Source organism: Rana temporaria, chromosome 9 (assembly GCF_905171775.1).
Source record: "Rana temporaria chromosome 9, aRanTem1.1, whole genome shotgun sequence".
NCBI classification, from domain to species: domain Eukaryota; kingdom Metazoa; phylum Chordata; class Amphibia; order Anura; family Ranidae; genus Rana; species Rana temporaria.
This window is the reverse complement of record NC_053497.1, coordinates 37,631,541-37,645,252: the sequence shown is the minus strand read 5'-3', so window position 1 is coordinate 37,645,252 and position 13,712 is coordinate 37,631,541. Positions and strand designations below refer to the sequence as shown.

General features: G+C 45.6%; 1 protein-coding gene across 3 annotated transcripts in view; it reads left to right on the top strand.

The window, feature by feature from the left end:
• LOC120913327 (cytochrome P450 2G1-like) overlaps positions 1-13,712 on the top strand; it is a 79,884-nt gene that overhangs the window by 56,372 nt on the left and 9,800 nt on the right. For all 3 annotated transcript variants that reach the window (XM_040323196.1, XM_040323198.1, XM_040323197.1), the window contains 2 exons: positions 2,131-2,307; positions 2,879-3,014. In XM_040323196.1, coding sequence (XP_040179130.1) covers positions 2,131-2,307; positions 2,879-3,014 — 313 coding nt within the window. The remainder of the gene's footprint in view (positions 1-2,130; positions 2,308-2,878; positions 3,015-13,712) is intronic.

The following is a 13,712-nucleotide window of genomic DNA, read 5'->3' as shown; positions in this document are numbered from 1 at the left end:
GGCTCTTTCGTGTAAAGAACCTTATATGATTATTCATGAAGACAGGGTGGTGCAGCGTCCTCACTTAACTTTCTTACCTAAGGTGGTTTCAGGTTTTCATCTGAATCAAGATATAGTCCTACCATCTTTTTTTCCAGATCCGTAGTCTGCGGAGGAAGAGAGTCTACACTCTCTAGATGTTGTAAGAGCGGTAAAGGTTTATCTGCAAGCTATGGCTCAGATAAGGAAGACTGATTGTCTATTCATTCTGTCACAAGGCTCAAAGAAGGGCCAGGCAGCGTCAAAATCCACTATTGCAAGATGGATTCGACAAGTCATTATTCAGGCCTATGGTTTAGAAAAGAAGATCCCTCCTTTTCAGGTGAAAGCTCACTCGACGAGAGCAGTTGGTGCTTCATGGGCAGTGCATCACCAGTCCTCCATTGCTCAGATCTGTAAGGCTGCTACTTGGTCTTCGGTCCATACATTTACTAAATTCTACCAGGTAGATGTGAGAGGGTACGAGGATGCCGCCTCTGGCTCGATGGTGATCTTATTCTGATCTGTGTCTCCCTCCCCTCAAATTTTAGCATTGCTATGGGACATCCCATTAAGTAAATAAGGCTCTGTGTCCCGTGATGAGTGATCAAGAAAATAGGACTTTTTAATACAGCTTACCTGCAAAATCCTTTTCTTGGGAATACATCACGGGACACAGAGCACCCACCCCTCTTTGGAGTTAAACGTGGAACACTTATTGCTTTGCTACAAAACTGAGGTACTCTCCATTTGGGAGGGGTTATATAGGGGAGGAACTCAATTCTAATTGGGTTAACCAGTGTCCAATCACCTGTGCTGACTACATAACTCATTAAGTAATTAAGGCTCTGTGTTCCGTGATGTTTTCCCAAGAAAAGGATTTTACAGGTAAGCTGTATTAAAAAATCCTATTTTTGCTTTGCAGTGTAGGCTTTTAACCGCTTGCGGACCGCCTAGGGTACATTTACTGTGGCAGGGCGGTCACTCTGTACCAGATCACATACTTAGTACATGATTGGACGCAGCAGGAGCCAATCAGCGGGTTCGGCATACTCGGTGTCCACTGGGACCCGCCGATCGTTTGTGACACAAGCAGAATGGCAGTCTGCCTATGTAAACAAGGAAGACTGCCATTCTGTCAGAGGGGAAGGTACTAATCCTGCATTTCTACTAAGCATAAACACAGATCTTTGTCTTCCCTTAGTCAAAGCACCTCCCCCACAATTAATAAACACAACTTAGGCATACATTTAACCCTCTGATCGCCCCGATGTTAACCAATCCCCTGCCAGTGTGATTAGTACAGTGACAGTGCATATTTTTTAGCACTGATCACTGTATTAGTGTCACTGGTCCCCAAAAAGTGTCCCCTGCTGTCCGATTTTTTTTTTTCCTCTGCATTATCGCAGTACCACTATGACTCGCTGATCACCACCATTAATTGTAAAAATAATAAATAAATAAAAATATCCCATATTTTGTAGATGCTATAACGTTTGCGCAAACCAATCAATATACGTTTATTGGGATTTTTTTTACCAAAAATATGTAACAGAATACATATTGGCCTAAATTTATGAAGAAATTCCATTTTATTTTTTGTTTTATTTGATATGTTTTATAGAAGACAGTAAAAAATGTTGTTGTTTTTTTTCAAAATCATCAGTAGTTTTTAAGTTTAAAGTGCAACAAATAACAAATGCAGAGGTGATCAAATGCCACCAAAAGAAAGCTCTATTTGTGGGAAAAAAAGGACTCAAAGTTTATTTTGGTACAGCATTGCACAACCGCGTAATTGTCAGTTAAAGTAACGCAGTGCTGTATCTCAAAAAATGGCCTGGTCATGATGGAGGGTAAACCTTCCCGGAGCTAAAATGGTTAAAGGAAGACTTATTGGTCATGTAATTGTGTGAACGTAGCGTAAAAAGTCTAACAAGAAAAAAACAATGCAGTCATGCCACCTCAATGTCAATACCTTTTTGCGTTTGGTCTTAAATACCACTTTCATTTTGATGAAAATTTTTCAAACTGCAGCTGAATTACACCCCAACCTGAGCTTTGTATTTTGTCTAATTTGGAAGCTTGTAAATAGTAACTGTGTACATGATCCAGTTGCAGGAAATGCTCCCAGAAATTATGTACTACATTCCGGGACCTCATCAGAGAATAAAGAGACATCTGGATAAACTAGTGAATTTCGTCTTAGAGAGAGTGAAGATAAACCAGGAGACCTTGGATCCCAACTGTCCTCGGGATTACATTGACTGTTTTCTTGTAAAGCAACAGCAAGTATGTGAATTTACTACATAATATGCATTCGAGACACGTCCAGTTAGGCAAGCAATGATAGGATAATTGCAGGAATGTACAAATGCAATCTAAATTCCTAACCTGACTGCCACAAAGTAAAGTCTCCCCATGCCCTGATTGCCCTCATGCACCAATGTGAGGAAGATGAATCTCCAACTCTTTTGGGAAACCAACAATTCCATGAGTAAATCAAGTCCTTTGCTGCGCTCATTAGTTGCTCCCACCAACACTTACATCGCTAAAGGACACCCTAACAATGTATGGGATGGTGGAAGAAGAACCTTGAGCACAGCGAAGGACACAGGAGATTGCCAACACTGGAACATTGGCCAGTGATTCCTCTTCATTATAGCTGTGTTTGATGGAGTAGGAGTTAAAAGTATTCCATTTCTTTTCTGCACCAAGCAAGGGCATGCTTTTGCCGAATGCCTCCCAATGGAGCATCTCCTTTTCCTTTACAATGCCAACTCAGTTTATTATGTGCATAGAGAAATTTTAAGTTACTATTTACTATTATTATTAGTACTATCATAATATTTCATGTTTTAAGGAAAAGGGCAATCCACACTTTGACACAAGAGACATGATTCTGTCAATACTCAACTTGTTCTTTGGTGGAACGGAGACAGTCAGCAGCACCCTGCGAAATGCATTCCTTATACTTATGAAATATCCTGAAATACAAGGTAAATGCTGGGGAGAATTTAGTAAAAGACTTATGAAGGCTGGGTTCACACCGAAGCACAGATCGGCTTACAGCAGGGGTCCGGTGTGTCTTTGTTCACTGGTTCAGGTCCGATTTCAGCCTGAATTCTGGGCTGAATTTGAACATCAAAAGGACCAGAAGATGCACAGGGCTCCTGTGCAATTTTCACTGGAGCAGCTCTGGAGATGTGTGAACCAACTCCATAGAGAGCAGGTTCCAATTTCCTGACATGCAAATTGGATGCGGAAAACTTGCATCCAATTCACAATACCGTGAACCCAGCCTGAAAAAGAAAGAAGATGCCTTTTGCCTGTTAAAAAAATAATACAGTATATTCGTTCCCAACCATCTAGAATATGTGGAGCAAGAGAGGGATGTCTAATTTTTTGCTTTGTGTTACTGTACACTTAAATTGATTGTTAATCCACTCTAACCTGTGTACACCATCAGCACTGCCTCCTATTGTAGTATCCCCCTCTGTGTGTCATTTATAAAACTAAATGTTGCAAATACCTAATTTCACTGCCGAGATTGCAATCACATGACTGGCCATTTTTCTCCTTTCCTCTTCTGAGAGATGCAGCGGGCGGGGCTGAGATTCCTCTGATGATGTCAGTCTTGAAGGCAGGAGGAGGAGAGGAGGAGAGAGCTGGCTGGTCATGTAAATGCAATCTCGGCTCTTAAATAAGGTATTTACAGCATTTGTATTTATAAATCATTCACAGGGGGGGGGGACACTGAAATAGGAGGAAGTGCTGATGGTGTATACAGGTTAGTGTTATGAGAGCAGCAGGAGGGGGGAAGGGGCGGCTCGCACACAGACAGAGAAGGGAGGGGGAGAGGGACACTGGAGTAGAGAGGAGAGCAGATAGCAGGCTGCTGATGACAGAGGCACATAAACTGACCACTAGGGATGAGCCGGAAACCCCTGGTTCGGTTCGCACCAAATCATGCGAACAGGCAACAAAAATTAGTCTGAACACGTGAACATCATTAAAGTCTATGGGGCACGAACATGAAAAATCAAAAGTGCTAATTTTAAAGGTTAATATGCAAGTTATTGTCATAAAAAGTGTTTGGGGACCTGGGTCCTGCCCCAGGGGACATGTATCAATGCAAAAAAAATGTTTTAAAACAGCAGTTTTTTCTGGAGCAGTGATTTTAATAATGCTTATAGTGAAACAATAAAAGTGAAATATTCCTTTAAATTTCGTACCTGGGGGGTGTCTATAGTATGCCTGTAAAGTAACACATTTTTTCCGTGTTTAGAATTGTCCCTACTAGCCGCTATAATGAATTGTCGGGTCCTGGCAATACAGATAAAAATCATTTAAAAAAACAACATGGGTTCCCCCCCAGTCCAATTCACATAGGGGGCCGCATCTGGGGGGCTTCCAGATTCCGATAAGCCCCCCCGCAGACCCCCACAACCACCGGGCAAGGGTTGTGGGGGTGAGGCCCTTGTCCCCATTAACATGGGGACATCCTCTCCATATTGAGGGCATGTGGCCTGATACGGTTCAGGAGGGGGGGCGCTCTCTCATCCCCCCTCTTTTCCTGCGGCCTGCGTTCTCAGATAAGGTTCTGGTATGCATTTTTGGGGGATAACCACAGCATTTTTTTTTTATTTTGGTAAGGGGTTCCCCTTAAAATTCAGGTCTGGTATGTATTTTGAGGGGGACCCCTATGCTATTTTTTTTGGCGCAGGGTTCCCCTTAATATCCATACCAGACCTGAAGGGTCTGGTGGTGGAATTTGGGGGGACCTCCACACATTGTTTTTTTGTTTTGGTTCGGGGTTCCCCTTAATATTCATACCAGACCCAAAGGGTCTGGTAATGAACTGGGGGGGGGGGGCATGTTGTTTTTTTCAATGACTTTTATCTACATTGTCAGGACCCGACAATTCATTATAGCCGCAAACAACAAGGTGAAGCACACTGCTCCAGTTAGAATCAGGTGCAAGATGACATCAAGATAAGTTGGAGTTCCAGTGTGTGATCAATTTCTTGTTTTAATTCATTATACCTGCAAGTAGCTTTAAATGGCTTTTTTTTTCCTTTTCTTTCATTTTGTGCGGAGACTGTTATAAACACGGGAAACATGTGCTACTATACAGGCATACTATACACACCCCCCAGGTACGAAATTTAAAGGAATATTTCACTTTTATTGTTTCACTTTAAGCATTATTAAAGGATCACTAAAGGATTTTTTTTTTTTAGCTAAATAGCTTCCTTTACCTTACTGCAGTACTAGTTTCATGTCCTCATTGTTCGTTTTTGCTTTGAAGTTGCTGTAATTCTGCTGTGATCTCCACACTTCCTGCTTGTCTGGCTCCTTATAACCACAGTACTGGGAGCTTTTCACGGTGGTCTAAGCTGTCATTACTGTGTGTCTAAAACTTAACAGAACCAATCAGATTCATTTTAAAAACAAAACACTGCCCTGGATTTGTTTGTTTTTGTTCTGTGTGTCTCTCTAGTTCACAGGAACATGAAACCAGTTTAAAAGTGAAACTAGCCTGCAGGCACATTATAGGACTGATTTTTTATCTATTTGTAATCATTTTTAAAAGGAATCAGTTAACTTGTATGTCTCTATACCCTGTAAACAGTAATTTCAGCAAAACATTTGTTTTCCTTTAGTGACCCTTTAAAATCACTGCTCCCGAAAAAAATGCCTTTTTTAAAACTTTTTTTTTTGCATTGATACATGTCCCCTGGGGCAGGACCCAGGTCCCCAAACACTTTTTATGACAATAACTTGCATATTAACCTTTAAAATTAGCACTTTTGATTTCTCCCATAGACTTTTAAAGGGTGTTCCACGGCTTTCGAATTTGCCGCGAACACCCCAAATTGTTTGTTTTTCGGCGGAAGGGGCGAACAGCCAATGTTCGAGTCGAACTTATGTTCGACCCGAACATAAAGCTCACCCCTACTGACCACGGTGTCTGGTCTCAGCAGCCATGATACACTGTGGTCAGTTTACAGAGGGGTGGGGAGAAACTGACAGGATCAGACAGGTTTTTTAGGTGTTACAGGGGGCCAAATGACACAGGACAAGCCCTGTGTCAAATATTTATAATTAGAACATATATATATAATTAAAGGAGCAGGATCAATTTTTTATTTTATGGGGTTAACAAACACTTTAACCGCTTGAGAACCGCCGCACGCCGATATACGTCGACAAAATGGCACGGCTGGGCACAAGGGCGTACATGTACGTCCCCTTTAAGATCCCAGCCATGGGTCGCGAGCGCACCCGGTCCTCTTCTCCATGACATTCCCCGTGGGAACAGCGGACCAGTTCACCGCCGGTGTCCCACGATCAGGTCACAGAGAGGAAGAACGGGAGAGGTAAGTGTAAACAAACCTCTCCCCGTGCTTCCTAGTGAGCCTGTCACTAATCGTCTGTTCCCTGTCATAGGGAACGACGATCAGTGACGTCCCACGCCCAGCCACGCCCCCCCACAGTAAGAATCACACATTAGGGCACACTTAATCCCTACAGCGCCCCCTCCTGGTTAACTCCTTCACTGCCAGTATCATTTTTACAGTAACCAGTGCATTTTTATAGAACTGTTCGCTGTAAAAATGACAATGGTCCCAAAATAGTGTAAAAAGTTTGTGTCCGCCATAATGTCGCAGTCACGATAAAAATTGCTGATCGCCGCCATTACTAGTTAAAAGTAAAAAAAAAATTAAATGTAATAAAACTATCCCTATTTGGTAGACGCTATAAATTTTGCGCAAACCAATCAATAAACGCTTATTGCGATTTTGTTTTTACCAAAAATATGTAGAAGAATACGTATCGGCCTAAACTGAGGAAAAAAATGTTTTTTTTTAATATATTTTTTAGGGATATTTATTATAGCAAAAAGTTAAAAATATTGAATTTTTTTCAAAATTGTCGCTCTATTTTTGTTTATAGCGCAAAAAATAAAAACCGCAGAGGTGATCAAATACCACCAAAATAAAGATCTATTTGTGGGAAAAAAGGACGCCAATTTTGTTTGGGAGCCATGTCGCATGACTGCGCAATTGTCAGTTAAAGCGACGCAGTGCCGAATCGCAAAAAGTGGCCTGGTCTTTAAGCTGCATAATGGTCCGGGGCTTAAGTGGTTAAAATGGAACTTCACTCTTCAAATCAACATTGATCTTATTTACAAGTTGGAGCACACTTACCAAAATGTGGGAGAGAAGCTGCCGGAGTACATGAGACATTTGGATAAAATCATACACCAAATCTTGCTGAAGAAGGGTTTAGAACTCTCAGAATGGCGACCCTCAGGTCAAGCATCTTAAGACTCAAGTGTCACAACTGATAGAGATGATGGCCCTGTTGACCGCCAAGCCAATTGTTCTACCTAGCGATGAAGTATCAGAGGGGCCCAAGAAGTTTTTAAGCTGTACGGTTGCTCAGGTGCAGAAGCCAGCAAAACAAGGGATTTGTTTCAACTGCGGAGGAGTCGATCATTATCGACAAGTATGCCCAAGCCCAGTGAAGGCTGAAACACAATACCCAAAAGCTGGAGGGGAAACTCCGGAGTCAAGGAGTCAACCGGGTGCCCATCTACATTAGCTAGCTCCAAATCACACAACAAAGCTGGGAGACCGCAGCTGGAGTCCAAACCTCTACCGAGGGCTCCTGTTGTTGCCTCCGAGCGACCCAGTGTCCCACTCCCTTTGACCCATGCTACTCGCCATCGGAGAGACAATGCACACCAGACCCAACAGAGATTCAAGCCAGATCAGAGCTCCCACAAGAAAGGAGTGCGGATATAAGCTATGGGACAGGCCAAGCCTGCCACTTTCCACAAATTCTCCGCCAAGCTAGTGGGGCCCTCTCCGGTTGTTCCCATCCAAGTACAAGGAATCTATACCAAGGCCCTCCTGGATAGTGGAGCTCAAGTGACTCTCCTCTACAGAGACTTCTATGACAGGCACCTGCCACTACAGAAGTTAGAAGAGCTAGAGATATGGGGAATTGGTACTCATAACTTCCCCTACGATGGCTATCTACCAGTCAAACTGACCTTCGACCCTTCTGTAGCAGGGAGGGCTGAGACCTTTGACACTTTGGCAGTGGTCTGTCCCCACCCACCAGGGGCTAGTAAAACTTTCCTCATCATCGGGACTAATACTGACCTTGTCAGAACACCTCTTGCCCAAGAGCAGGACACTCCAACTACAGATGTGCACCCCATGTTGAGACAAGCCTATCAGAGCCTAGTGCAAGAACAGAAGGCCCCATCTGAAGGAGTGGGAAAGATGGCGCTTGAACCGGAGTGAGATCTTCCCGTGACTTCTCTGCAACGCCTTAGTTGGAACCACTTTGCAGCCCGGTGAGGTAGCTTGCTTGAGAGCGTCAGTAAAGCTTACTTGGAAGCACTCAGGCCCTTTCATCGTCCTTGAAGCTGACAGGCAGAAAGAAGACAAGAGGGTGGAGATAATTCCTGAAGTGGTTCCAACTAAGGCGTTGCAGAGAAGTCACGGGAAGATCTCAGTTAGTGTTCGCAACATAACAACCTCACCTGTGAAGATGCCGGCTTGGATGTTGTTGGGCCAAGTGAACCCGGCCACCCCAGTCTCACCATCTGATTTGGTGAGACTGGCAGAGAAAAGTATGGGATACCTGTAGAGGAGTTCTATCCGAAGAATGCTTCCCTCTCTCTGGAATGGAAAGAAAGAGACAAAATTTAGTTCTTGAGATGGCAGGCCGCATTTTCAAGAGTGAATTCGATGTGGCAAAGTGCAAAGAGCACTCAACACCAGATCCATCTACAAGAAAACAAGCTGTTCAGGGAGAGAGTCCGAAGGATTCCTTTAGGGGACTTGGTAGACCTGCGTGAACAATTGGCAGAACTGAAGAAAGCATCATCCGAGAGTCCCGGAGTCCATCCTGCTTCTCCGATAGTGGTGGTACGGAAGAAGAATGGATCACTGAGGCTTTCTATCGACTACAGAACGTTAAACAGAAGAACCATTCCCGACCAGTACACCACACCACGGATAGAAGACGCTTTGCAGAGCCTGTCAGGGGCCAAGTGGTTCAGTGTACTAGACCTGAAGAGCGGGTACTATCAAATCCCCATGCATCCTGATAATAGAGAGAAAATTGCCTTTATTACCCTGGTGGGGTTCTTTGAGTTCAACCGCATGCCATAGGGCTTGTTCCGGTGCCCCAGCCACTTTCCAAAGGCTCATGGAGAAGACTGTGGTTTACATGAACCTTATAGAGGTGTTGGTGTACTTAGATGACATCATCATCTTCAGGAAGACCCTGGAAGAGCATGAAGAGCGTCTGGAGAAGGTCCTGAAAAGACTCTATGATGAGGGGTTGAAGCTGTCTCTGGAGAAGTGCCAGTTTTATCAACCCTCGGTCAACTACCTTGGTCACATTGTGTCTGCCGACAGAGTGGCCACAGACCCCCAGAAGCTGGAAGCCGTCACTTCCTGGCTGAAGCCCACTAATGTGATTAAACTCAGGTCATTCCTGGGGTTCTGCTCCTACTACAGAAGATTTGTTGAGGGATTCGCCAAGATAGCTCGCCCACTCAATGAGCTACTGAAAATTGAGGAGGAAGATGATGACCCGAAAAGGCCTGTCAGACCAGCTGGAGGGCCCAGAAAACCCACAGAGTCCATTAAGGAACAGTGGACTGCCCAATGCGAACAGGCCTTTAGGCAGCTGAAGTGGAGTCTAACAACTGCCCCAGTTCTGGCCTATGCAGATACAACCAAGCCATATGAACTACACGTTGACGCCAGTCGAGATGGGTTAGGCGGGGTGCTGTATCAAGAACGCGATGGCCACCTACGGTCTGTTGCCTATGTGAGTCAGGGCTTGGCACCCACGAGAAGAACTACCCCACACATAAGCTCGAGTTCCTGGCCTTGAAGTAGGCAGTAGTGAATAAAATTATATTAATATTATTATTAATATTATTATAATAATAGTCCTCTCACTTACGTACATCCTCACCACTGCCAAGTTGGATGCCACAGGTCACAGATGGTTGGCTGCCCTATCAGAGTTTACTTTCAGCCTTAAGTATCGACTGTGGGTCGGGAACAAGGATGCAGACGCTCTGTAAAGAAGGCCCTATTGCTCCAGTGACCCCCCAGAAGAGTGGACCCGGCTGACACCTGAAGGAGTACGAGCCTTGTTTCAGGGAGCAGAACACCAAGCTAGAGGAGGATCCAGGGCCGAAGACATTGGAGTTTCAGCTGCTGGTGTCCCCAAATGTTATTACAATGTCACCCAAGTCGGGGGTGAAGGTCTGCCGAAGCTTTCTAAGAAGGATTTGAGGATAGACCAGTTGGAAGATCCCATCTGTAACTTGGCATTGAAAGCCTTGGAGAACCAACACCCCGACCTGTTTCTCACTGACTCTCCGAAGGAGGCCAGCCTACTGCACCGAGAGTGGGATCAGTTGCAACTGCATCAAGGGGTGTTCTAACGAAGTTCCCTTATGTAATTTGCAAGCAACTGCCAGGACTCCAGTGTACCAAATCCGACCAGAGGGGATCACAGGCCCACTGAAGACTTGGCATCACAACCATCTACTACCCCTATCAGAAGCAGTTTGTTTGTCACCACCGCCAGATCCACAGTCCACACCCACGACCTCTCAGGCCGCGTACACACGACCGGTCCATCCGATGAGAATGGTCAGATGGACCGTTTTCATCGGTTCACCGCTGAAGCGGCCTGATGGTCTGATGTGCGTACACACCATCAGTTCAAAATCCGATCGGGTCAGAACGCGGCGATGTAAAACACAACGACGTGCTGAAAAAAACGAAAGTTCAATGCTTCCAAGCATGCGTCGACTTGATTCTGAGCATGCGCGGGTTTTGAACCGATGCTTTTGCGTACTAACCATCGGTTTGGACCGATCGGTCAGCGGTCCATCGGTTCGATTTTAAAGCAAGTTCTAAAATTTTGGTCCGAATGACAAAAGACCGATGGGCCGTACACACGGTCGGTTTGGACCGATGAAACTGAACTTCAGTCCATTCTCATTGGTTTGGACCGATGGTGTGTACGCAGCCTCAGAAATCCCAACCGGTCATTAGATCTCAGTCTGTACCCCTCGCTGTAGAAGATGAGGACAGTGAAGATGAAGAGATGGGGATAGACTGGCTGTGGCCACCTCAAATGCCAGGGTTTGCCACCCCCCCTTTGTCTGCGCCTAAAGTGACAGACGCTGCAACTCTCAGACCACAGGCTCCTGCATTTGTGCACCATAGTCAACCTTCTGAAGAGTTGGAAGACACTCAATCTTCCCTGCCAACAGCAGACCCCAAGATGTCCAATAATTTACAGAAGGGGGAATTGAAGCTGATATGCAGGAAGAAGAAGCTGTGGACAAAGCCAAGTCCAGTGTGCCTGTAACACCAGAGCCAAAAGAACAGAGAGAGCGAAGGGCTATTCACCTACCCAAGAGACTGACTTATGACTTGTGGGATGAAAGCTCTGAGGAAGCTGTGTTCACCTCAAAAAGGACTCTTGAGACGCCTTTGGAGGACAGCCCCAACTCACCCCCTGGCACATCTAACTGGGCCATTCCAGTTAAGGTGGCCTGTAGGCAGGACAACCTTCCTTCCCATGCTCATTGGTGGGAGGTTCCTCTGCCAGGGTACTTCCCCAGACTGATCTAATCTAATAGGGGACAGCTGTTTGCTGCAGCAGCGTGGCCCCCCCCCTTCTCTCTTCACACACAGACACTCAGAACTGCTTGTTTGGAAACTCCCTATTGGAGGTTGTCTATAAACTCCCTATTGGAAGAGCCTGAGCCAATCATGAGACAGCAACAAAGGACTGTGGGAGAGGAGATAAAAAGCCATAAGAACTAGGCCAGAGCCTCATTTTGCCTGCACCCCATCAGGAGAGCATCTGCACTATATGTGTGTGTGTGAAATTGTGGCCTACCAAGGGTCACACAGCCTGCAACTCCAGCCCAGAGGAACAAATTGTTCATGCAGCGCCAACCCAGAGGAACAGATTGTCCATGCTAAAGAAGGACACCCTGCAACATCTCAAGGACTGAATGCCACTGCGACACACCTGCATCTAAGATCGATCGATCGCTCAGGGGAGGACCACTGTGTATAGGATTTGGTGAGGGGGCTTTGCCCAGGAACCTTTAATGCTTTTCATAGAATACCACATCCAAATATTGTCCACAGAGCTCCTATATTGCCGGTGAAGATAATAAAACGCAAAGCTTTGCCTCCAAGACATTACCGCGGTTGCTCTTATAGGGGACGCACCATGGGTATTGATATCATTTCACTGGGTGTGTACTAGAGGTATCATAGGCTAGCCTGGTGTTCCCCTTTAGCCACAGCATCCCACACACACCAAAAGTTATTGGGAGTCTATGTAATCTTTACATATTGTTACCTATTGCTTTTGTTGTTTGCATAGTGTTCCTGACTGTTTTCTTTAAAGGGGTGGTTCACCCTAAAAACTACTTTTTCTTATTCCACTGCCCCCCCCACATTCCATCACGATTAAGGCTCTTATTATTTTTTTCATGCTGTACATACCTTAGTACAGCATACTCACCCGTGCATCCGGGTTGCGAGTCCCGCGGGAGTGGGCGTTCCTCACATGCTGGTAATTGACGTTTTGCCCAAAAACGAGCTCCCCCCGTCGCGTAAGCCGCGTCACGGTTGGCGAAAGGAGCCGAACGGCGAGTCGGCGCTATACTGCGCATGCGCATCGCCGTTCGGCTCCTTTCGCCAATCGTGACGCCGCTTACGCGACGGGGGGAGCTCGTTTTTGGGCAAAACGTCAATCACCAGCATGTGAGGAACGCCCACTCCCGCGGGACTCGCAACCCGGATGCACGGGTGAATATGCTGTACTAAGGTATGTACAGCATGAAAAAAATAATAAGAGCCTTAATCGTGATGGAATGTGGGGGGGCAGTGGAATAAGAAAAAGTAGTTTTTAGGGTGAACCACCCCTTTAAACTGTTTCATCCAAGTCCTGGGTGCTTACCCAGGTCCTGGCTGACTAATGTTAACCTGAATTTTACTTTTCCTCAAGTAAACTACAAGAAAAACTGTGTTGTGTATTCCTGCTGAGATATTCCATTAATCACATTGCTAGGTGTGCCAGAGGGGCTGGGTGTCAGGACCTGGGCTTCAACCTGGGACCTCTTCTGTGTCTGGCATTGACTCTTCCCACTGAGCTATCTGGGATGCTGGACAGTTCCCTGCCTGATCTGCTGGATAAACCTATCTGATCCATTAGACTACTCTGCTTGGTGTCTTGATTGCTGTTGAACCTTGAACCCCTTGCTCCTCCCATGAGCTTCCTATAAAAGCCTTGTCTCAGCACTTCCTCTTTGCCAGTTTATTGTGCCTTCCCTGCCAGTGCATTGCTGTTGTCTTTCCTGCTGCCATCTGTACCTGCAACCACCTGTGTTTGACCCTCGGCCTGTTCCTGGACTACTCTACTGTCTGATGCCAATCTGCAACCACCCGTGTTTGACCCTCGGCCTGTTCCTGGACTACTCTACTGCCTGATCCCAATCTGCAACTATTTGTGATTGATCCCTTGGCTTGTTTACTGACCACGCTGCTGTTTCATCCTTGTCTGTTTATCCGCTATTGGACCCGGGCTTGCTCACCTCCCGGTGGAGCAAACTT